The 25,124-nt window shown below is 34.3% G+C and overlaps 6 protein-coding genes across 13 annotated transcripts in view; 2 read left to right on the plus strand and 4 right to left on the minus strand.

Annotated features, from left to right (window-relative positions):
• Positions 1-2,124, minus strand: LOC104763406 (uncharacterized membrane protein YjcL-like; the record flags this gene model as incomplete). Its single annotated transcript, XM_010486781.1, has 6 exons — positions 1,734-2,124; positions 1,337-1,563; positions 1,094-1,204; positions 823-981; positions 316-563; positions 1-243 (listed from the first exon to the last, which is right to left on the minus strand). Coding segments are annotated over exons 1-6 (1,317 nt in total), but the record flags the coding sequence as incomplete, so codon positions are not given.
• Positions 2,203-4,029, minus strand: LOC104761265 (probable RNA-binding protein 18). 4 transcript variants are annotated; one of them, XM_010484315.1, is made up of 6 exons: positions 3,927-4,029; positions 3,484-3,540; positions 3,170-3,241; positions 2,907-2,980; positions 2,691-2,817; positions 2,203-2,597 (listed from the first exon to the last, which is right to left on the minus strand). In XM_010484315.1, the coding sequence occupies exons 3-6, from the start codon at positions 3,170-3,172 to the stop codon at positions 2,325-2,327; spliced, it is 477 nt and encodes a 158-aa protein (XP_010482617.1). In that variant the 5' UTR covers positions 3,173-3,241; positions 3,484-3,540; positions 3,927-4,029; the 3' UTR covers positions 2,203-2,324. The 4 variants fall into 4 exon arrangements, with proteins under 4 accessions (XP_010482617.1, XP_010482619.1, XP_010482618.1 ...); XM_010484317.1 differs by having other exon boundaries at positions 3,475-3,540; XM_010484316.1 differs by lacking the exon at positions 3,484-3,540.
• On the minus strand, positions 4,943-6,400 carry LOC104761267 (stress response protein NST1-like; the record flags this gene model as incomplete). Its single annotated transcript, XM_010484320.2, is given in 2 exon segments — positions 4,943-5,565; positions 6,084-6,400. A coding segment is annotated over 1 exon segment (268 nt), but the record flags the coding sequence as incomplete, so codon positions are not given.
• Positions 9,112-13,506, plus strand: LOC104761268 (UDP-sugar pyrophosphorylase). Of its 2 annotated transcripts, none has more exons than XM_010484321.2 (18): positions 9,112-9,340; positions 9,650-9,785; positions 9,895-9,999; positions 10,102-10,218; positions 10,326-10,466; positions 10,644-10,743; positions 10,869-10,996; positions 11,098-11,169; positions 11,250-11,314; positions 11,405-11,465; positions 11,551-11,668; positions 11,756-11,880; positions 11,981-12,057; positions 12,181-12,286; positions 12,364-12,423; positions 12,555-12,635; positions 12,832-13,071; positions 13,171-13,506. In XM_010484321.2, the coding sequence occupies exons 2-18, from the start codon at positions 9,705-9,707 to the stop codon at positions 13,336-13,338; spliced, it is 1,845 nt and encodes a 614-aa protein (XP_010482623.1). In that variant the 5' UTR covers positions 9,112-9,340; positions 9,650-9,704; the 3' UTR covers positions 13,339-13,506. The 2 variants fall into 2 exon arrangements, with proteins under 2 accessions (XP_010482623.1, XP_019096100.1); XM_019240555.1 differs by lacking the exon at positions 9,112-9,340 and adding an exon at positions 9,350-9,445.
• Positions 15,314-17,431, minus strand: LOC104761269 (beta-carotene 3-hydroxylase 2, chloroplastic-like). Its single transcript, XM_010484322.2, has 7 exons — positions 16,925-17,431; positions 16,747-16,806; positions 16,443-16,514; positions 16,203-16,337; positions 15,821-15,946; positions 15,665-15,721; positions 15,314-15,554 (listed from the first exon to the last, which is right to left on the minus strand). The coding sequence occupies exons 1-7, from the start codon at positions 17,291-17,293 to the stop codon at positions 15,465-15,467; spliced, it is 909 nt and encodes a 302-aa protein (XP_010482624.1). The 5' UTR covers positions 17,294-17,431; the 3' UTR covers positions 15,314-15,464.
• The window catches only part of LOC104761270 (TBC1 domain family member 15-like), a 7,095-nt gene continuing 4,980 nt past the window's right edge, over positions 23,010-25,124 (plus strand). The window contains exons 1-7 of one of the 4 annotated variants that reach the window (XM_019240468.1): positions 23,010-23,199; positions 23,405-23,578; positions 23,751-23,802; positions 23,873-23,998; positions 24,167-24,251; positions 24,559-24,613; positions 24,703-25,116. In XM_019240468.1, the coding sequence (XP_019096013.1) occupies positions 23,131-23,199; positions 23,405-23,578; positions 23,751-23,802; positions 23,873-23,998; positions 24,167-24,251; positions 24,559-24,613; positions 24,703-25,116 (975 nt within the window). In that variant the 5' untranslated portion in view covers positions 23,010-23,130. The remainder of the gene's footprint in view (positions 23,200-23,404; positions 23,579-23,750; positions 23,803-23,872; positions 23,999-24,166; positions 24,252-24,558; positions 24,614-24,702; positions 25,117-25,124) is intronic. The other 3 variants (XM_010484323.2, XM_010484325.2, XM_010484324.2) reach the window with 3 other exon arrangements.

Consider the following 25,124-nt stretch of genomic DNA (forward strand, 5'->3'; position numbering starts at 1 on the left):
CCCCGGAACTATCAACGAGTTCCATCCCTTTGCAGTCGCCATTCCAGCTGCAGTCGTGGGTCCTCCGACATTAGCATTTGATGCTAGAAGCAGCAACCTTAGCTCGATGTTTAGCAGCTTTCCTATGCCTAATATCACAGCTAGATGTGTCCCAATTTGGACCAAGGCAAACAAGAATATGCTCGGCGCCGTGTTTATCACACTCCATATGTTTCCGCTCGCACCCACCACCGTGAAGAATACCTGACAGAAAACTAGTTTGATTAATATCAAGAACGTTTTATTGTTCTTGAAACTCTTGTAGTTGTCTTATACCTGCATCAGAATTAGAGCCATGGCTTCTCCAGATGGAGCAAGACGTCCAAACTGGGACGGAAAGACGGTTGCTAAAATAACAACAACTGCGGTTATAGCCGGTAAGCTACCACCCGAAATCCCAAAGTGCTTTGTCAGCAAAGCCCCGACCTTGCATATAGCTAATGACACAGCAATTCCAGTAGCTATCAGTACCACAGGAATTTTGTTTTGAGTTTCAGAACCTTTGTTCGTCTCTGCCTCTGCCTCTGCCATAGAAGAGCAACATCTATGTCAAAATTCCGAAACAGAATCTATGAAATGGAATTCAAAATGTCATAACAAATTGATTAAAATACTGGCTAGAATCGACATGAAAAATAAATGGAACAGAACATTTTCCTCTTGATATCTAATCCAATAGAAGTGACTTCCTAACTGAAGATTTAGATAACCTCGATGATCAATTCTTTCCAAAGGGACGCCAAACCAAACGAAACCAGACATCACAGCCACATTCAGACTTACCAGTAGTCGGTGGTGGTACAGCTTCCGCAGGAATTTTGGATCCCAAAGCAAACAATGCCGCGAAATATAATGCGCATATAACATTATCAGCAGCAAGTCCAGCGGCTAAAACCGATGGTGTAACTCCGAGAGCATTTGATATAGCTACGTAGTTAACGGCTGGACATAAAACAATCAACATACAACTTATAAGCCATTATAGAAGAAAGGGAACAAGATAATGGAAGATTTAAATCACACAACGTCCAAAGACATATGGATGTAAAGTTACCTCCACCGATATGCCTTCCCATGAGAGCAGCTGCAATCTTCCAACTATCCGGGCCAAGTGATCTCATTGGCACAAGATAGTATGCTAGAGCTGTACCGACGGTTGTGGCAACTGTTATGAAAACCATAAAATAGCAAAAGCTCAGGTTTTTCAGATAATTTCATAAGTGTGAATGTTGAGTAAACTATGATCCTTTTGCTACCACCCCTGTCACTAAGATACAACAAGACAGGGACCTATTACCTGATCCAATCAAAAAAGCCAAGAGAAGCTTTCCAGTAGACTGAACCACTCGGCGCAAATCAGCTCTAAACAACAACAGAGGAACAGCTAACGGAAGCAAGAAATTCAAAACTACAGCAAAAGCAGGAGCTTGGGAAGAAATGATCCCTAGATTGCTAGCTGCTAGCCCAACTAGAGTGCTGACCAACGCACCACTCATCGCGGCTCCGACCTTTGTATTCTCCGACCTGTTAGAATCAATCACCCCACTTGTGATTTTCATTTCTTGAAACAAAAAATTAAAACCTCTCTTTATAAATTCATGCAAAATCAAATTCACCTAAGAATCAACATAACGGAAATTTCCCGATCAGAATAAACTAACGATCGGAGTTTTCGTAAAGAGTGACGATCATACCAGAGACCAAGAGCCCCAGTAGCGAAGAGAGCAGTCCAAGTTCCCCATTCATCGTTTGGAGAAATGAGAGGCGTACTCAACGATCTCACAGTAACCGATCGGAGCGGAGAAGATAATTCCGGTAACGACGAATCCGGCGAGAGAAACCTATCGCTTCCGTTACGAAATCGCGACAACGAAGCGGGAGATAAGCTAAGCCGCGAAGGGACTGGTTTAGCCGATAATTCAGGAAGATCCTTGCGTGAGACAATGTGCGAACGCCGGCGAAGTAACCTCGACGACGGTAACGAGATTCCGGTCACGTTGAGTAACGACAAGCTCGTCGCCATTTTATTCGCGTCAGCTTTACAACAAGCAAAGGTGGAAAGAGAAGCGAGTGAGTGATTACATGTTAAACCATGTGCGTCAACTTTGCTTTCTAAATAAATAATATATATACTTTGCTCACCTACATTCGAGCCAAACCGAATCTAAAATCAAATTTGGTTTTCATTAAACCAGTAAACCGAATTCGGGTTCAACTATAGAAGTGCCAAAAGTTAAAAAGAACAAAAAAAAAACAGATGTGTGGGTTTTATAAACCGATTCTTTTTACATCTTCTGTTTCTTGGGATCTTGTTTCTCATCTTCGTCCAATGCTTTGAGTTTGTTCTTGATGGCAGCTACTTTTTCGTTTCGGCTCATTTGTCCTGAGGTACTACTAGTTCCAGTTACAAACCTCGTTCTATTTGCTTCTGGTAATGATCTTTTGGAATGATGATCATGAGAGGAATCTTCAAGATGCTTCTCACTAGCTAGACGTACAACCAAAGGCCTACCACAAGCTAATCTCCCATGCATCTTCTCCTTCGCCAATTCAGCTTCCTGTGTACATCACTTTAGATGTAGAAATCAGGAGATTGCTCAATCAAAACACGCAAATGCAAAACCAAGAAAGCTTTTAGATTATTAGTTTACCTCTTTAAGGCTGAACTGAATGAAAGCATAGCCGCGTGGTTCTCCTTTCTTTGGCCCGCGTGTGTGCCAAAGGAAGTCTTCTGATAATATCTTCCCATATGGAGAAAACATTTTTATCAACGCAGCCCTGTGAGGAAGTGAAACTTATATAAAGTATTGAAAAAAGTTTTGAGCAATGGAATGGAGGTAACAAACAAGCTCTGATTTTTTACTTACTCGTTTATTCGAAGATCCAGGTTTCCAACATATAATCTGTTCTCGCTTTTTTCATCTACCCACCCACCAGTATCCTGTAGTGTGTATATATGTTAAAAAAATATTTAAAAGATGATACAATTTAACATAAAAGACAGAGAAGCAAACAAGATCTGCATTCTAAAATGAGTTTCAATGGCGTATTTACTAAGTTAAATGAAATAAATGAAGATATATACACACATAAACTGACATGAAAAAAATGCTTTATTGATTGTAGTTACCATTTTAATTGCAGAAACAAAAAAGAATCAATTCCAAACTCAAGATCTTAAAGAATGTGATACTGCATCAACCTGCAAATAAGCAAACATCAATCAACATTAGAAGTTAGAACCAAGATGTTTTCCTCTGATATAAACAAAGTCTCCTCTCTCAAGATCTCAGTGGAGTGCAAATGCTCACAGGCCAATAACATCAATCAAACATCGAGACGCGATTTCAAGTAAGTCATTCCAAAGTAATGTGTCACAATAAGGATTTTAAAAAAACGGCAGCAATAAGACCAACACAAAGGTTAAGTAGCAACCAGTCTTACAATACTCAGTCACCAATTCCCTTGGCCTAGTGATCCATGAACTTAAAAGCCTGGGTACTACAAATTACAAAACAGAGTTATTTTCCATGAGAATTGCAGTTGTTCACTGAGCACCAAACAAGATAAACCTTATGAGCAAGAGTGACCATAACAGACAGAATCGTAATCGTACAGTGATCAGTAGTACTACTCAATCCTAATTTCATCAAAAAAACAAGCCAAAATTGGTAGAAACCCTAATTTCATCGCGAATAAACCTCATGGATTTCGTTGATTTGTAATCACTAATTTAGTACGCACAAAACACCTTCTTCGATTACATCTCGATTTCGTTTAAATCTCGCAACTAAAACACGCTAGAGTAAACTAGAGAGAGAGTTCATATAATTCAAAAACTATGTATGTTCTAAAGATTAAGGGAGTTTCCATGGAAAGCAACTTACGAAGCTTAAAGCGCGATCTCGCAGACGCAGAGACTTCAACCAAAAAGGAGGAGCACCAGGATTTTAATGGCTGTATGTAACCAGTAAAATTATCTATCCGGTTAAGCAGGAAACCGAACCGGTGATTAGAATGTCTGATGAGTGGAAAATTTGAAGTTTTAAAAAGCTCGGTTGACTTTTGTAAACGACGCCGTTTCAATTTGGTTTCATCTTTCTAAGCTTAAAAATGATTCTATTGAAGTCGTCAGCATTATTCATGAAGCTATTGCTAGTATTGCCAATGGAATGAGATGATGAGAAGATTCCGTAAAGTAGAACAACAAAAAGAAACCAAAACAAATCATATGAGACTCACTTCTCTACAAAACAAAAGAGAGATTGCAAGTATTTTCAGAGTGTAAGAGACACAACGGGTGTTTCTTTTTTCGCTATGTAGTAAAATAAAAGAACAGCACACAAACTTTAAATAGTTTACAAATGCTTTTATTCTTTGGGAGTATGACACTGTTATCTTCTGAACATGCCATTGAAGACAATTGCGTTCACGTCAGTATTCTCAGAGATCTGTAGTGACGACACAGCTTGAGCAGCAATCAAATCAGTTGATATTCCCATGTTGTTGTTGTTGTTGTTATCCCATCCCCTTGCGAAAGGCTCATATGAGACTAACCAGTTACTACTGTCTCTTGGTCTGTTGTTACTATGAACCGCATAGCTCGAGCAGCGCTGGTGAGGAAACAATCTGTTTCTTCCACCACTAGAAAAATTGAATTTGGTAGTGTAGTCCCATGGTTTGAAATCTCTTTCATGGTTTAACATGTTTCGGTATGAGTCATCATAATCTTCGCCAAGTAAGACGTGCAGAGCGACAGCCTCTGAGATGGCAGCACCTTCCTCATCCAGTCTCTTTTGTTCCTCGAGCTTTTTAAGCTTCTTCTTCGCTAGCTCAACCCTGATGGCTGCAGAAGTAGCGATGGATTTTTCCAGTATCGTTTTCTTCTCTGATTGTTTCATACGCTCTAGTTCGTCTCTCTCCTGCTTCTTCTTTGCAGCCTCTGCTGAATCTTCTTCACCTGCTGCTGCCTCTAGCAGTCCTTCCTTCTTCATTTGTTTCTTCTTCTCTAGCTCAGCCCGGATTGCAGCAGAAGTAGCAATGGCTTTCTCAAGGCGTCTCTTTTTCTTCTCAGCTTGTTTGATTCTGTCCACTTCATCTTTAACTTGCTTCTTCTTTGCTTTTCTAACAGTCGGCTGAGCTTGTTTGCGCATCGAGCTACTGTTATCCATGATTGCTACAAGTCTTTGTTTGCCTGGCTTTATGGATTCTCTCCAAAGTGAAAAAAAAATAAACTAAAAAGTATACATTTACTAAATGTTATCAACTGGCTTCTTCTTTTCCTTGCTTACTTTGCTAATTCTACCAACTGAAGAACTTAACTAACCTCACTAGAACTAGGGGATGCAACGATCTCAAAGAATACTACACCCACTCAGGTATGTAGGTATACCTCATTTTACGGACGATACAATCCCAAACAGAAACAACAGGAGATAACAGAAGAGAGACGTTGTAGGAGTTTGCAGACTTATCCTTTGGAAGCATTCGTCCTATTTTCCAACATCCCTTAACTTCTCCCATTTTCTACAAATGAAACAATATACTTAATAAGATTCTAATTACAGAGGAGAACATCAATCCTAAGTCATATATATATATATATACCAAATCAACACATCTGCTTTCTCAATCTAATGAAAGCTGCACAACCACAACGTCACAGTACCATTAATCTAAAGAGACTGTAATTCAAAAGAACTAACACTGTTCAAGAAACCAAGATAAATCACCCACAATTGAAGGCACATATCCTTAATGAACTATGAGTCTATGAGTAAACAATTCAGTAAGAATTAACAAGAGTCAATCTGGCTAAAACATATGCTAAATAGGCTAAATCTGATAGCAACTACGGCTAATCAACCTATAATTCTCAGATCTGTTCCATAAACTAATCAAACACCAAAATCAAACCAAACACGACTTGAATTATAACTCGGTTCAAAGATCACAACAACCTAAACCAATCAAGGATTCGAATTGAATCGATCTACTGAAAATTGAATAGTTTTAAAAGATTAGAAAAGGGATCAGATCCTAACCTCGGCAAAATGGCATAGAAACAGACTACCACGAAGAACACCTCCGGAGATTAATCGGATTAATACAGAGACCAAATCGAGGACGTGACGTTTGCTATTTCTATCCACAGAGACAGAGAGAGAGATAAAAGTAGAGAGAAAACAGAGAAGCGAAGAGAAAGAAGAATTTTTTTTCCGTGCTTTGGTCGTATATTAAAAGTGAAAAAGATAGAAGAAGCTGACGAAGAAGAAAGAGTACAAGAGACAGCAGCCCATATGGTGTCTTCTAACCAATTGAAAAACGACACGTAGCGGATGAGGGCAGTTCTAGACTTTTTTTGTCAGTGGAAGTTTTCGATTGGGACTTTGGTACTTGGGCGGCGGTGTCAAATTGCAACTATGGAAGTCTGACCACCACGTGGCTTATGTAACTTTTGTTTAAACGGCTGAGATTGGATCTTATAAATAGGATAGAAAAGCAGTGGGCTTATATGGGCTTTGCTTATTATATTAATTGCAATTGGGCTGCTTCTGTTCGTTAACCACCAAAAAAAGAAGAAAAATTTAAACTAAAATAAAGGTGTTTTGTTAATTATATTAAAAAAAAAAAAATTGATAGGATGTACTAGTTTGGTGTTACTTTTGCTTGAATTTTAAATATGTTTGTTAGACATGATTCATTGATTTGTTTTATTTTTTTATTGCGATGCAAAAAGCTTGTTAACGAAAAGTTATTGTAATAACTAATAAGCATCTTTGTTATACAGTAAAACCTCTATAAATTAATAATGTTGGGACCAAAATATTTTATTATTTTATAGTGATATTAATTTCTAAATATATTTTTAATAGTTTAATTTTTAAAAATTATGAATTGAGACAATTTTAACAATAATTTTGGATATTCAAAATTTTATGATATTAAAATTGAATTTATAATATTTAGAAAGCATTATTAACAATAAATTACAAATACAATAGACAAATTCACTTAGAGCTTCTCCAACGGTAAAGATGTTATTTTGGGGTTTTTATTTTTTTTAAGAATATATTTTGTACTTTTTGAAAATAAGAACTTGTGAAAGAGTAATTAAAATTTTGCTCCTCCAATGGTGAAACTCTTATTGGGATTCTTAATTTTGAAAAAAATTATACACCCATCACAAGAACTCACAAAAACTCACAAGAAACAATATAAAAGAGAGGTTAAGAGAAACTGATCAATGATCACATTTTTAATGAGTGGAGAGCCAACCAAATCGGCTCCTCCATCACTATGGACGAATCTGCAGCTAGCTCTGTTTTTGCAGAAGCCTCTAGCTGAATCGATAAAGCTCCTGAAACACCGATGGATGCTTTGTTTTTAGTAAAATTCAGTAACAAGTGATCTGCAAAGCAACAAAAAACAACAAATTAAACACAAAAGATACTTGCTTTCTCGACATTTATAGACTTATAAATGATTACAAGACGATGATCATAACCAAAACTGAAACAAAAACAGATAAGTTATATCCTAGTTCACTTTTTAAAAGCCACCATTACAATCTATATCAACTACAATGCGACATACTTCACAGCCTTACCAGCACAACTAAAACCAAGTTGCAGCTCAATTAAAACATCTATTTCTAAAGATTAAGCATCTGTTGGTGGCATAAAAAGCATAATTCACAAGAAGCAGAGCAATAAAACAGAAAACAGAGAGAGGTAAGAGAATAAGGCAGAGACTTTGATCACATTTTACAAACAGATTACCCTAATTACAATCATGCCTATGAACACAGATAGAAACAGACTTTAAAGAACCCTAATTTCTATACCCTTACTAAACAAGAATCCATAGAATCAGAGAAAGGAAATTACCTTTACAATCGAGATTGGTTAATCAAAATCTGCGAGTTGGCGAAGGTAACGCTTTGATTTGGTGGAGAAGACTCACCGCTTTCACATTCAGACTCATCGCTTAATCTAAAGCTCCAATATGTCGTTCCGATTGGTTAATCAAAATCTTTGATTTCCGATTGATTAATCAAAATCGCCAATTAGTGATTGGTTTATCAAAACCTCCGATTGCCATGTTCCGATTTTTTTTTTTTTAAATCTCTTCGTTTTGGGTTGAGAGTATCGCGAAAGAGAGAAGAGGAAGAAGAGAAAGAAAGGGGAAAAAAACTTGTTTTTATATTAAAAACCAACTCAACGATATGTTGACACATATCTAATAAGAGCCAACTCTTCAGCTTACTAAATAAGAGGCAACTCTTATCTTTTTTATTCATTCTGATTTATTTTTAATTACAATTTGTAATAAGAACCTTGGCTAAATCCACCGTTGGAGAAACTCTTATACACATGACATACATAAAATTAAATTTATGAATAATAATATAGATTGTTTTATTTTAATATTCAATCAAACTATCAAAATGTAAATGATGGATATCTAAAAATTGAAAACTTTAAAAAAATATAGATATATTTATGACATGTTACAAAATATTTTATATCATTATAGTTTGAAAATACAACATAACAGTTGTTTTGTAGATTTGAGCTTTAGGAGAAACATACATTATATTTTTAATTTACATGGTTATTAATTTATGATATTATTGGGACCATATTTTACATGGATATTTTAGAAAAATTATTATCTTATTATTTTATCGAATTTTGTTATTTTTTACACTGGTCCGATTTGGAACTAACAAAATTTATTAATTTATAGTGTTTATTAATTTATAGAGGTTTTATTGTATGTTACTATGTGCTAGGAAGAGTCTCTATGCAGAAATCAACAACTTGTGTTTATATGTGGTTATGAATTTTTTCCCAAAGCCTCCATCGATTTGTTTGTATGAGAATATTCAAGATGCCATCTGTATATATGCCTTTTCATGACTTTGTGTAAACTACGTATCATAAAATCATATAATTTGTGATTTGTTCATTAATATATTTTTAAAAAATATATACATTGCTTTAAGTGTGGTAATTGTATTATTGGTGAATATTTTATTTTCTTTTTTTCGTTTGGTGAAACGAATCCTCGGAAAAGCTTTTCGTGATTCACTTTCCAGTTTTATCTCAAACTCTTTCTCTCTCTCACCTCAGCTTCTGTCGTCTCCTCCTCCAATCTCCCAAATCTAAAAAAAATTCAGAAATATTTATTTACAATTACAAAACACATAAACTTTGGTTCGGTCTTCTTCAATTTTCACCGACACAAACCCCCGTCTTCTTCTCTCATTCTCTCCCTTCTTCAATTTTCCCAAAAGGTAAAAACCGCTAACGATCTTCTCAATTCTTTTTTTTTTTTTACCTCTTCTCGTCTTATTTCGCTCATACTCGCCGTTGTGTAATTCATATGAATCGAGATCGGAGTATCTAATCTTTCCCCTAACTTCATATTTCTTTTGCGAGATTTGTTCGTATTTCCCTTGATCGCCACGAAAGTTTTAGATTGTGATTCCTTCGCTTTTTTTTTTTTTTTTTAAAAAAAAAATTTTAGATGCGATGTTCTGAAAATATAGTTTGATCCGTTTTGTGAATAATCATACTTATTAACTCATCAGTCTATCACACAGCTTGAATTTGCAGTTTCCTTTCACGCTCGTGTTCCTTTGTTAAGAGCAGCCGCTCATGGCTTCTACAGTTGATCTCAATGTCTTCTCATCAGTCCCTGCTCTTCAGAGTAACCTCGGAGTTTTGTCTCCTGATCAGGTTTTTATTTTTTATAACCTCTCCATTTGTCATCTGTTCATGTGGTGACCTAGTAATCCTTCTTCTCCTTCGTTATGTCATTCTGCTTTTGATCTGGTTTTTGTGGCAGATTGAATTGGCAAAGATCTTATTGGAAAATGGTCAGAGTCATCTCTTCCAACAGTGGCTTGGACTTGGTGTCGATGACAAAGAGAAGCTAGCTTTTTTCGAGCAGGTGTTTTTGTTTATTATGTGTTTTTTTTCTTACATGTGACATCTCAATGTTTTGATGAATGGACACATAGTAACAAGATTTTGAAAATAATTGTCTTATTAGATTGCTCTCCTAAATTCGAGTTATCCTGGAGGTTTAGCATCATATATTAAGACTGCGAAAGAGCTTCTCGCTGATTCTAAAGTAGGGAAGAACCCATATGATGGTTTCTCTCCTTCTGTAAGTTTCACCAAATCATCCCTTTTTTTTTTTTTGTTAAGAATTCAAATCTTTTATTGGTCTCTATTGTTTTTTAAAAAAACATAAGGTTCATGTGGTCTTTGCAGGTTCCTTCAGGAGAAAATCTTAGTTTCGGTGATGAGAACTTTATCAAAATGGAGAAAAGAGGTGTTGTTGAAGCTAGGAATGCTGCTTTTGTTCTTGTTGCTGGTGGTCTTGGCGAGCGTCTTGGTTACAATGGAATCAAGGTATATAGTGAACTATGTTTCATTTACTTAAATCAGTATTTGTGTTATATACAATAGTTCTTATCAGCATTGCAATGTGGTAGAAAGACTTATGAAACTGAGGAACATGAACACTTACTTGTCGTTTCGAAATATACCTGCCAGACATATTTGACCCAAATGTGAATCTTTTCTTAGGTGGCACTTCCAAGGGAGACTACTACAGGAACATGCTTCTTGCAGCATTATATTGAATCTATACTGGCTCTTCAAGAAGCTAGCAACAAGCTCGCTTCTGGTGTGTTTCTAACTTTTTTTGACATCCTTATTCCTGGCTACAAGATATCTGACATAATCATCATAAGTGCAAATAAGTACTTCTTCACATTCCACAGGAGTAATCATGCTTGTATATTTCTGCAGATGAAAGTCAGAGAGACATTCCTTTCATTATTATGACATCTGATGATACACATTCACGTACACTGGAGCTGTTAGAGTTAAACTCTTACTTTGGGATGAAATCTACTCAAGTACATCTTCTAAAACAGGTAAATAAATAATCAGCTACTGAAAGTCCTGTAAAGAGTTTTCTAAAATGTAAAATGTTTTAAGAACCAGTGCACTATTGGCTACTCTTCTTTTTTTCTAGGAAAAAGTTGCATGTCTTGATGATAATGATGCCAGGCTTGCATTAGACCCAAAAAACAAATACAGGATCCAGGTACATGTGTCTAGTGTTAACATTTCCAAAGCTAGTACAATGTTTGCGGGGCTGACTGTCGTTTTCTTGGCTATTCATAGACGAAACCTCATGGCCATGGCGATGTACATTCACTTCTTTATTCCAGTGGCCTTCTTCATAAATGGTTGTTCATTTGTCAGATATATTTTTAAGTGAATCACATACATTTTGTAAGTTTGTTGCCTATAACATTTTTTATTTGTTGCAATTTCAGGCTTGACGCTGGTTTAAAATGGGTTTTGTTTTTCCAAGATACAAATGGACTTCTCTTCAATGTTAGTAGCAGCTTCTCAACTCTTGTGTCTTAAAATATTCATACAGTTTCTGGTTGAAATTCACAGTTGTGTTTCCTTGGTCCAGGCAATTCCAGCTTCGTTGGGTGTGAGTGCTACCAAACAGTATCATGTTAACTCTCTTGCTGTTCCCCGCAAGGCGAAAGAAGCCATCGGAGGAATTACTAAACTTACCCATGCGGACGGTAACTTAAGTGAATAGTAATAATCCATAGTATCTATACATCATCTGCTTAATGACACTATTCATTATGGATTAAAATGGTTTCCAGGGAGATCTATGGTGATCAATGTGGAGTACAATCAACTTGATCCTCTACTAAGAGCAACTGGATTCCCTGATGGGGACGTTAACTGTGAGACAGGCTTTTCCCCTTTCCCGGGAAATATTAATCAAGTGAGTTGTCTTGTCTTCTATTCAATGATCCCAGACTTGTTACTGATTTAGAAAGATTTCAAGACTCTTGATATTTTGCTTATGTTTTTAATTAATGCAGTTGATTCTGGAACTTGGTTCATACAAAGAGGAGTTGCAAAAAACTGAAGGGGCAATCAAAGAGTTTGTTAATCCAAAGTAATTCTTCACACTTCTCTCCCCCTTGATTCGTCTTTTCCTTATTGTTCCCCTACTAGAATGTATCATTGTCTAGAAACTCTGATTCTATGCCTTGAACCTACTCTCTGGATTATGTAATAGATACAAGGATAGCACCAAAACGGCGTTTAAATCTTCAACTCGTTTAGAGTGCATGATGCAAGATTATCCAAAAACATTGCCTCCAACTGCACGAGTTGGATTCACGGTAATTATTGCTATCTGTAATGAAAAACAGTACTTAAATTATGCATTGCTTTGTTGTGACAACGTTTCTTCATGTAGGTGATGGATATATGGCTTGCTTATGCACCTGTCAAGAATAATCCTGAAGATGCTGCTAAGGTAAATAAATAGTTGATGAACAGAGCAAATAATGATTAATAAACTTCAATTTTTAAACTGGATCCTAGAATTGAAAGGCATACAGGTTCTTGTGACTAATCAACTTGTTCTCGTTTCCTTTCTGACTAAAGGTACCAAAGGGAAATCCATATCACAGTGCAACTTCTGGAGAAATGGCGATTTATCGTGCTAACAGCTTAATTCTTCAGAAGGTAACAACTAGTTGTATCAATTAATGTTACACATATGTTTCTGAAGTGTTCAAATCTTTCCCTAGAGGCACTTAATTTTATCGTATATCCTTACATAAACTGGTTTGAGTCAAAACAATTCGAAGTAGTCTTCTCCATGACGGTTTGTAATCTCTAAAGCAACATTTATTGTTCTTTGGTTTTACGAATTCCCTAGGCCGGTGTCAAAGTAGAAGAGCCTGTGAAGCAGGTCTTGAACGGCCAAGAGGTTGAAGTATGGTCTCGTATCACATGGAAACCCAAATGGGGAATGATCTTCTCTGATATCAAAAAGAAAGTCAGCGGGAACTGCGAGGTCTCTCAGAGATCTACGATGGCTATAAAGGGTCGTAATGTGTTTATTGAAGATCTCTCCTTGGATGGTGCTGTTATAGTAGATTCCATTGATGATGCAGAGGTATGTAATGAGTTCTTGAAAAACATCATATGTATTCCATTGTTTATCTCCTTTTTTGATTATTAAGAGATCACTTATGTGGTGACATTGTGAAAACAGGTGAAACTGGGAGGTTCGATCAAGAACAATGGTTGGACCATGGAGACAGTAGATTACAAGGACACATCGGTTCCGGAAGAAATAAGAATCAGAGGTTTCAGATTCAACAAAGTGGAGCAACTCGAAAAGAAGTTCACTCAACCGGGAAAATTCTCTGTGGAAGATTGAAGTTATCTTATGTGACACTTTTTATAAGTGTTATTTGGCAATATGATCAAAGTAGCAAATTTGTAACATTTGTCCTTCTGATGGAGCTTAATTCTTTCTTTTTTTCTTTTCTTTGTTTCTCAACAAACACCCAAATTCTTGTTTTTTTATTTGTTTATTTTAAATATTTTTCTAATTCTTAGTGACACTTTTTATTTATTACATATTATGAAAATTTCTGAAAAAGAAGCATTCAGCACTCACTTAATCTCATACTCAAAAGTTAACTTTCAAAGATTTTCTCATACAACAAGCCCACGTATGGATAATCTCCAACCTCACATAACTATTACATGGCTTGGTATTATTTTAAAAAAAAATGAATTTGATGTATTGCAATAATTTTTCAATAGTTATATATATAATCAGAAACAAAATCCATGTTTTGAATAAATTTTAAATTTACAAAATATNATTTTTTTTTTTTTTTTTTTTTTGAACAAAGGAAACATAGATTAACTTTAAATCAATATTCCTATTATAGCTTTTTAAAAAAATATGGAATAAAAGGCAAAATAGTTGTATATATTTATTTTTGTGGGAAACTAGCACATTCAAAGATACTTCACGTCAACTACATACCAAAATAGTCTGGTTTAGTTTGCTTTGGCTTGACTTGGATTAGTTTTGTTTTCTATTCAATTCACCTAACAAACGAGTCACGTTAATTTATAGGAGTACTGTACATCTTTTTATCTAAGAATCGTATGACTCCGACTCGTCCCACTTCCTCTCGAAGATATTAATTATTGATTTTTCGCCAGTGGAGTGAACACAGACCCGTACTAGGTCTGGGCACTAATACCCGTTATCCGTACTCGACCCGTTACTCGGCTCGTACCCGTCCCGAAAAAAGGGTACCCGTAACTTTATGGTCAAGTAAGGGATGAGTATAGGGTATTAGTTCAATTTTCAATACCTGTCCCGTTACTCGTCCCTTTACCCGTTTCGTTACCCGATCCGTAAATACCCGTTAATATTTTGTATTATTATTATATATTATTAATTTATAAATATATTTTATAGTTAAAGTTAAAGTCTAAGTTCAATTTAGCCCCATTGAAATCATATATACAAAGCCCAATTCAATTAATATATCCAATTGAATTAATATATTATATATAGACCATAAACTAGCAAACTAGTCTCCTTCTCCGGTCTCCACTACACGGCAGCTTACGGAAGAACGGCAACATGAAATTATAAGCTTTTATTTTTAAAGTTTGTAATTTTATAATTTTTTAGACTATGTTACATACATTTATAAGTTCTTTCTTTTTCGGATTTTTTATGAGTTCTTCCTTTTTTGGATTTTGGAATATGAAATTATTGGCATTTATGATTTAAATGGTCAACTATTTTTTACCGGGTATCCGTTTTTTCGAGTACCCGTTATTTAAGAATCGAATACGAGTAATTTTTTCTATTACCCGTAAGGGTCAGGTCAGATAAAGGGTATCAGAAATTTTAAGGGTATCCGTCATGTGCCCAACGCTAACCCGTACCATTCGTTCAAGGTCCACGTATCTTAATTAGATGCAAATATTTAAAAGTTAGGTTTGATATTGTGTTTAAAGGAGAGTCATTACATTGTTCTCCAACATGAGTGGTCTTAAAGTACTCTAGACTTCAAAGCCTACCGAACTTCCAAATTCTGAAACTGAAATATATATATATGTTATTAGTTAGGATGGTACAGAGATAAGGTACGTAGTTTATCTTATACTTTTTAATCCCCACATGTGTCATTGTCTAATAATGCTTGAACGCGACATCGTCCTATTTTAGAAAATTCATACAAGTATAGTTTTGCATATTGAGGAATACTGATATGTACTTGAACTTAATATATGGACCAAGACGAAATCACCGAAAAAATTGACGTGTTATGTTTTGGTCCCAATCCATCTATATGTTTGGTAAGCTCAAAACTGAATGACACATCGATGTATACGGTATTCAAATTTGTACTGGAACGGCTAATTAGCCCGACTCATCTTCTACTTCATTTTATATATATTTTAATACAAATATTTTTTCTTACTCTTTAAAAAAAAAATGTAAAAAAAAAATGGGTTTTGTAGCAATTAAGAAGTGGAAGAACCCTTGTTGTATAATTTGATTCTCCGGCTTATCTCTTTCTCCAACTCTTCTTTTCCTCCCACTTCTTCCAGTTCCTGCACCATTACCAAAATCCAAACTATGTAAAAAGTCAATCCACGTTACATGCAAAGTAGCACTTGATATCTCTAATATTTCTTAGGTGTTATATAATATAGATTCTTGCCTTTGGTCCAAGAAACAGCCCATATGGTACACCCTTGAATTTGTCTGTGTGGTGTAGCTGAAAATTTAAAACCATATTATAAATCGATAGTACTAATTATGAGATAAAAGAAAAAAAAATTCCCACGGTCGGATTATGTACTGCATGGTATTAAACCTGGTGAGCTGCCGCGACCTTTCGGAGGTAAGGGACGTTGGCAATAGGACCGACAGGGAATCTCTTGTGCACGAGTCCATCGTGGACGAACATGTAAGCCATTCCAAACATCGTTATTCCCAGTCCCTGGCATGTCCCATATACAAACACCAGTCCGCTGAGAGTCAGCAAAACTCCAAAACCAATCGTTTTGAGTGTTTTCCGAATTTTCGAAAATAAACTAAACTGAACCGATATTTTTTTTTATGTAAATATAATTCATTAGTTCTGATAAATAGAACAAGTTTTTTATTAACTTAAATTGTAAGGAAGTCAAAGACCAATTCTTTTCAGGTTTTGGATATTGTCGTCGTAAAGAGAGAAAGATAGAGAAAAGACTCACGGCACCGAAGCAGAGACCAGGAACAAGTCCTTTATTAAAAAATCCATAATAGAGTAGACCAATCGCAGGAACCGCGTTTATTATAGCGAACACATCGTTTAACTCAAACGCTCCTTCTCTTTGTTTGTGATGAGACTGCCACAAAACCAATTTTACCAAATAATTGTCATTTTTTTTTTCTTCATTTGTAGCAGTAGAACCGGAAATATAAACCGTAATAATTTGAGAAAATTGAATTACCTCATGCATGTTCCATAAAGAATCGTGCCATAAAGCTCTATGAGCCCATCGTGCCCAAAACTCCATCCCAACCTAAAAAACATCCAAATAATTTTTACAAAAACAAACTACAAAAAAAATGTGAATAGAATCGGCATACGCAAAATCGTTTAAGCTAATTCGCGTTTTAGACTCCCAAAAAATGTGAATGTAAATATTTGGTTAATTCACATAAAGTTGGATATTGGTTTGGATAATTCGGCATAGAATATAATAAAAGTTCGGTTTGTTTTTACCACAATTTAGGAAGAAATTGGAAACTTACTGCAGCACCAACGGCTAGAGCAAATGTAGCAAACATCTCTGATGCAGGCACCTCACCTCCCTAATATCAAACCCAACAAAAAAAAAAAAAAAATCAAGTTTCACTTTTCGAAATTAAGACAAAAGTAAATTTGATTTTGTACTTTTTTGTTTCTGTTTTTTTATATAATTTTTATTACCTTCATTTGCCAATAAAACCGGTAATAAACAGCAATGATAGCCATAGAAGTAATACCAAAGCTCGACATCACAGCTGCGATAAAATAAGTCATCCTCTCCGTTTTTTTCCTCTCTGCTTTCTTGAGAAGCCGCGACGTTGCCAACATCTCCAAAGAGCTCGTCGTGCTTTCCGGTTTGTCCTCGTCCATGGGAAAGCTCTGTTTCCGTTCTCCAACGACGAAACAAACGGTAAGAATCTTTCTCCGTTTAAAGCTGTTGAGTCGTGGAGATGGTGGGAAAACGGCGGTGGAGATAGGTTGGTTTGAAGAGAAAGAAGAACGGGTGAGTGGTTTGAGTGTTACGGGGATTGTTAAGAGTCCTGCTGCCATGGGAAGGAGCTCGTAGAGGTGTTTTTTTTTTTTTTTTGTATTATACTTTTGAAAGAGAGTTATAGAGAGAAAAATGTGTGGTAAAGCTTGCAGAGACAAGTGAGTCCACAATATTCTTTTTATAGTTACTTTTCTAAAAAATCATGTCATTTGTTTTTTTTTTGGTTAACACTATAAACATGTTATTGTTTAGAAAATATCTTGATTTAATGATTAGTTAGTTAGAGTATGTTGAGTTAATACAATAACATTGTTAATCTTTTATGAAATGAAATACAAACAACCATATATAAAGTAAAGCATACCATATGAAACAAAATACTAAAAGTGGAGAAAAAATGAACGTTTACACATTGGGTTGTGGTACCGGGGTTTTGAGTTTGAGGTAGCGAGAGGTGATGGGCCATTTCTAGGATCCCAAGTAATCGACAGCGAATCACTCCCACTTCTCTTTAATGCCTCCATGTGTTCTCTTCTTCCACCGAATAAGGGAGAGGAGTATCACCATCTTCCACACATGTCTAGTTGTTAGTGGTCTATTTTGGTTCTTCAGCTTACATACTCAAGGTAAAATGAGTTAACCCTGTTAGATCAATATCCTAATTCTGTTCATACTATTGGCTATTTAGTTTTGTAATATACATTACATAATGTTGTCGATTGGTGTGTTTCTACGGTTTTTTCAAAATAGGTTTTAACTTTGACTTGGTAGAGTTCTGATCATAATTTCTATGTTATTTTTTAAACAAAACATAAAATTGTTATGACTATATATGTGAGTGATTAGAACCTTAAAAAGTTACCCTTTTGCCTTACCATTCTTTTAGTAATGTCTTGAAGCAAGCAATATTCATCGTTATGAAAGGAGTTGTTCACACACTACAAAAAGTAGAAATATGAGATATCTATAGTTGAAGAAGAGAGATGATGAGTGAAAAATTCGTAACCATATCAACAATCATTGTTTAGAAAGGAATATGAGTGGCTAGCACAATAGTTCATCCAAAAAGGACATTATAAGAAGAAAAAAACGTAATTCAAGAAACGTATTCATCCAAATAACAGTCATATCTTTACGAAGAGTAAAATGCTTCTATAAAGTTGCATGCAATATGTCTACTATAATCTCAATATGTACAAAGGGTTGCTCTGACTCTACAAAAAAAAATACAGATAAAATATGAATTATTGAAATTCATTTGAGATTGGTTACTTGAGCAAAAAATTTCAACCCTTAAATATTTTGTTAGGATTTCATAACATTTTTTCTTTTTCAACCACACATTAGCTTAAATAATACTATATAGGTAATAACCTGCGGTTATCCGCAGGTTGAAATTTTTTTTTGATAAAATATTATAATAATTTATTTTGTTATTATGTTATTTATTAGTTTTTAAAATCTAATTTATTAGATTTAAAATATTAACTGTTAAATTTTTAATAATATTTTTTCAAGTACAAATTAGTTTAGATTCAAATAGATTTTATTTACTTTTGTAGATTTTAATTATTTTTGTATATTTAATTTAATTTGATTTGTCTACTATTTTTTTATTAATAATTAATAAAGATTAATTAATTAATTAATTTTTTTAATTGCAAAGCAATGTAATTTTTTACGCATTTTAAGGTTAGTTTTATATTTGTACTTCTCAATTAATATAGTAGGATAATTGGTAACCCAATTAGAAGGATTTTATAACTTTTAAGTCATATAATATTACAAATTCTTAGTCATCTTGATATATCTTCCAATTTAGACTTTTCTAATAATTTTGAATAGTCCGGTTAATAAAATTGGGAAGTTGAAAACCGTTTAAAACAGAAATTAAGGCATGTGTTCCTTTATCATGGATGTACAAAAAATCACTCAAGTCATATGAGTTGACCAATTTGCCTGTCATCTTGGGGAGACATCCTGATTTTGATCATACAATTGGTCATTTAGTTTTGCAATATACATAATTCATTGTTGATTGATATGTGTTTCCATGCATTTTCAAAGTAGATTTCAGCTTGATTTGCTAGAGTTTTAACCACAACTTATAAGTTATTGCCTAAGCAAAATATAAAGTAATGGTTCAAAATATATGTGAATGATGAAAACCTACCAAAGTTAGCCTTTAGCTATACTATATTAAAACAATGACGTATACTGATAGATTTGATGAGAATAAAGACACATAATGTGTTAGAGGAAGAATTATACTAGACTCTCATGATTATAATATTACAACTTATGTTCTCTTATATACACAAAGTATTTCCTAATGTAAATAATATATTTAGATAAATGTAAATATTCTTAAACTATATCTTCTAGATTTTTTTCAATTTACATATTCTTGGGTTTGCCATCTCGACTGTCGATCTCGGTCGATCTCCGGTTCTCCATATCCCAATACCTCCCAGCAAGCTCATATGTGGTAACACATGTGAGATTGGACAAGTCTTCAAAATAACGGCTTTATACCCGGCCGTCGGGTCATCATCGACGTTTATACCCGGTCGTAGGGTTCAATGCGGCTACAATACCTAGCCGTTAGGTCATCAACGTTTATACCCAGTCGTAGGGTCATCAACGGTGTTTATACTCGGTCGTAGAGTCATCTTCGTAGCATTTATACTCAGCCATAGAGTCAATTCCCTAGGTTATGCTCGATTAAGCAATAAACCCATAATTAGGATAAACTTGGTGAAATATCATCACCATCAATCTTCAAGAAACTAACAATTATGCTAGCCAAACTCACATCAACTTGGCCAATCAATGGCCAAACCAATAAAACAAGCATCCAACATGCTTAAGAATTATCATCACCGAACGAACCGAGCATGGTTCATGTTCATATCCACCACCCACCAAGAGGAGATGAACACGTCTTCTTCTTCCTTTTTTCTATTTTTTTTTTTTTGACCAAGAGGCCCAACACCGCCGTACGTGTTGGTTCATATTCACCAGCCAAATCATGGCCACACATCAAAAGACAACACACTCACGTGTGTGTGAAGACCAAATTCCAGAATTTTTTTTTTGACAAAAATCAGAAGAAGCTTGCATAAGAAGCAAGCGATAAAAGGTCAAAGAAATTATAGATTTTTTTTTTAAAATGAAGAAACGATGAAAAATAGATAGAAAATTATAGAAGCGGAAGCAAACAAAAATCCTAACCCATAGTAATAGAGATCCATGGGATCGACTGCTCTGATACCATGATAGATTTGATGAGAGTAAAGACACATAATGTTAGAGGAAGAATTATATTAGATTCTCGTGATTATAATATTACAACTTATATTCTCTTATATACACAAAGTATTTAGATAAATATAAATATTCTTAAACTATATCTTCTAGATTTTTTTCAATTTACATATTCTTGGGTTTGCCATCTCGACTGTCGATCTTGGTCGATCTCCGGTTCTCCATATCCCAATATATACACACAATATCTTAAGAAGATAAACAAGTAACTTGGCCTTAGTTTCACGGTATTCTAGTGCAATGTAGTCAATCAAAAAAGAGGTTACTCTTACAAAGAAATCATTTTTTTTGGTGAATCTCTTACAAATAAATCTATACAAAAGTAATATTAACAAGATATAATTATTTGACATTTGATTTTGAGAACTGATATAGTTTTATAACTTCAGCTTTTGTTTTTTCTGTTTAGGTTCTATAGATCTCAATTTTTTTAGAAAAAAAAAAAATTATTTTGGTTCGTTGAAATGTAAAAGTATTAAGTATGGTTAATTTGTATTTACCTAATTAAAAATATAATTTTGAATAGAATTTAGTTTTTGTCGTTTAATAACTAACTAGGTGATACCCCGTGCTACAACACGGGATTATATATTTTGTTAGTTAGTTTTTTTTTGTAATTTGCATTTTTGTAATGTAGTTTTTTATTTTGACTTATTTTCTTTGGTTATATAGTGTTTATTTGTGTATTTGGGGTTATATAGTAAATTGAAATTCCTAATAGAGTAAGTAGTTTGTAGAATGTAGCTTTTCACGAAAACAGACACACCGCAATATTGAATAATAATTTTGTAAGAAAATAGACACTCCGCAATATCGGATAGTAGTTTTGTAAAAAGATAGACACACCGCAATATCAGATAGTAGTTTTGTAAAAGAATGAGTTTTTCTTTATTTTGGTTTGTCGTCAAAAGAGGAGAAGTTGCTTGTTAAATTTTAGTCTGAGATATTTCAATTGTTAAGAAACCATTGTATTTATAGTGAGATTAGGTATATTTAGGTTATTATTTAGAAGTTAATATTTGATATATCAAATCTCAACAAAATTGTAAAAAACCCAATTTAATTTATAGTTTGATAAAAATACATGTTTTAACGGGTTTAACTCAAACTTTTTATATATTTTAAAATTTTTAAGAGTAAAAATATTAATATTACTTAAAATATTTTATAGACTTTCAATATATTATAATATTTTAAACTTTCGACGGAGTTCAAATATTTATAATAATTTAAACATTCTATTAAAATTTAAATATTTATAATATCTTAAACTTTTTTAAAAAACGTAAATATATTATTTTATGTTTACTTTTAAAAGTTTAAATATGCTCAAATATAGAACCAAATTAAACTGTTAAATTTGGATACATGATAAATCAAGCTTCCTGCTCATTTGTACTCAAAACATATTAGTCATATATTTATAGTGATTATCAACCATATTCCAAAATATTTAGTCGATGTGGGATATACAATACACCTTTTCTGTAAATTAGTTTACAACTTTACATATATATAATTTATGTGTTTTTTATTCTTTTCATCTATACTAATCATAATTAATTACTATAATTTCGTTAAGGAAATATTGAAAATCTAAACTAAATGATGATTTATTTTTATTTAATTGTATTAAATTGATTTGTTGTTTCCGTAAATATCTCACAATATAAAAGCAAATCAAATTAGTTTACATATATATACAATTTCGTATTTAATCTATTGATTATTTTGAAAGCAACAAAGTCACAATTGATAAGTATTAAAGATTTCTCATTATTATTAATATTCATTATAGTTATAGGGATTAAGTATGGTAGTAGTTAATATTTGATATTACTGAAGCCATTAAATACTCTGATACCAGTTTTCTTATTTATAGGGATTATACATCTGTTTGGTTGTGTGTTTAACTATTATTGAATCAAATAATATACAGAATCCGAAAATTATTAATTTGGAGAACAAACAGATCCGCAAATTTTTGTTCTTCTATTTTCGGGTCAGAGAGGATCCGCGTCCCGACTCGGTTAGTTTTAAGTTATTGACCCAAAGGTATAATGGTCATTTAGTTAAATCGAAACTATATGTGAATTTAGTTAAATTAAGTGATTCTCTAATCATTTTTAATGAAAAATGTATCAAAACAAAATTATGGTCCAATTTGAGTTTAGTGAGTACTTGAGCTTTAATAGAATAGTTTAAAATAAATTATAGCTATTGTGGTTCAGTTGCACCAACCAAATTCGCATTTTGGTACCATATAAATTTGATTTCGTGTTATTCACATTATAATAAAGTTGACTAAATTTCAATTCGATTCAATTCGGTTCGATTCGGTTTGGTTCGATTCGATTCGGTTCGTTTCGTTTCGGTTCAGTTCGGTTCAGTTACAACGCCGACGCGGAAATTAAAACGTTTTTAACTACAAAATTAATGAAGAGAATATTCCTGACTGACGCGTAAGCCTCCTCTCTCTCTCTAATTACTTCGTCTCCAGGGTAATCGATCTCCCTCTCTCTCATCTCATCTCATCTCATCTCATCTCATCTCTCCTCGTGAAATCACCATGAGTATGGAAGCATCGGAGCTACAGGATCTCTCCGACGACGCCGATTACGCTGCTTCTCAACAACAAGTTCGCATTTCTTACTTCCTCTTTCCTTCTCTCGCTTTCTCAATTTTTTTGATTCAACTCGATCGTTGTGATTTTCACAATCAAAATTTTTCGCCTAAGGCGAATTTGTATCCGTTCTCTGTTTGATTTCGATCTCCAAGTTATTCCCCCCGTTGGATTGATCGTTTGATTTTGTTTCTCTCTTTATGTCTCTTGATTTTGTTAGGGATCGGCTAGTATGATGCGTTCAAATAGCGGAAAGAGAAGTTTACCTAGTGAACACGACGACGCTGAGTTGATATATTTGAAGGATAACGTTGCAATTCATCCTACACAGTTCGCTTCTGAGAGGATTAGTGGTAGATTGAAGTTAACTAAGCAAGATTCTGTTCTCTTCTTGGTAATTGATCAATCTATCAATCATTGCAACTCCTTTTTTTTTATATACTAATCTGCTTTATGATCCCATTGCAATTTAGGAAGGTTGATTTGATTTCTTGATGTATAGTTTGGTATTCGTTTTTTCTCACTTTCTTCCATTTTTTTTATTCTTGCGTTTGATATGTGGCTAGTCGTGGATTCCGTATAAGGGACAAACCTCAAATGCAAAGCTATCAGAGAAAGGTATTTAGGGTTCGTTAAACTGATTTAGTATATGTTGGTATTGGAGATGATGCCTTACCTTTGTTCTTAGTTTCTATATCTTTTCTAGACAGGAGTCTTTATACCATTACGGCAGTTCCGTTCACAGAAGTGAGGTCCATCAGGCGGCATACTCCTGCTCTCGGATGGCAGTATGTAATCGTTGTTTTGTCTTCTGGTAAGCAAAAACCTTCGATTGTTTTCTTTTGTTTGGGTATATTTATAATGAAAATCTTGAATCACTGTTTAGGATGCTAAATTGCATCAACAATGTAATGGCTGCTAAGTCTTCCTAGTGTGTTTTGACACTGGTTAATGGGATGGGATTCCTTTAAATGACTTGCAGGACTTGCATTTCCACCTCTGTATTTCTACAATGGAGGAGTCAGGGAGTTTCTAGCCATAGTGAAGCAGCATGTATATCTTGCAAGGTTTGTGACTGATGTGAGATAGTTTTGTTCATGTGCCTGTATTAATATTCTTATTTGTGGTGAACATGTCATTATATTCTGTTCGTTTACTGTATTAAAGTAGCTTAGGAATGTACATCGTCAATGAATCACTGGTTTCTGACAGGCTTTGATAGCTCTTGTTACTGACTCATTAGGGAGACCTGTCATGTAAATATTTGGATGACTAGCTTTTATTGATTGTATGGAACTGGATGACTCGTTACATAGTTATGCTACAAAGAAAATATTCGTAACTATAGTCTTACATGACATTAGCTTTCTATAGGTCGGCAGAAGATGCAAATGTGTTCCTTGTGAATGATTTTCAGAGTCCCTTGCAGGTAAGTATACCAAATCATATTATGTTGGGTGAAGTGATGATTTTGGTTTATCTTATGGGCTAATACATTTTTATCATAATATCTAACAGAGAACTCTGTCTTCATTGGAGCTGCCAAGTTCACTGCCAGTAGCAAGTGGATTATACCCATCAGACGGAGGAACTTCTAATGAAAATCAAGGGAGAGCAAGTGCAGATGCTGGTAACAGAGTTTCTAGCGTTTCCCAGTATGGCTTGAGAAAGCAAAAGAGTCATGATCCTACTCGGGATCTTTCAATCCATCTTCTAGAAAAGTTTTCTCTGGTTACCAAATTTGCTCGAGACACAACCACCCAGTTGTTTTCTGAAAATAACGGCTTTGGTTCCATTGACAAGAGATGGAATAACCAACCCGTGCACAGTTATCCTGAAAAGTTGTCAAATATTGCTGAGGAAAAGCATCATGAAAACCCTCATAGTTACCCTGAAAATGACCCTTTCAAGGATGAAGAAATCTCTAATGACGTTGATGT

The sequence above is a fragment of the Camelina sativa genome, chromosome 18 (genome assembly GCF_000633955.1).
Source record: "Camelina sativa cultivar DH55 chromosome 18, Cs, whole genome shotgun sequence".
Taxonomy (NCBI): domain Eukaryota; kingdom Viridiplantae; phylum Streptophyta; class Magnoliopsida; order Brassicales; family Brassicaceae; genus Camelina; species Camelina sativa.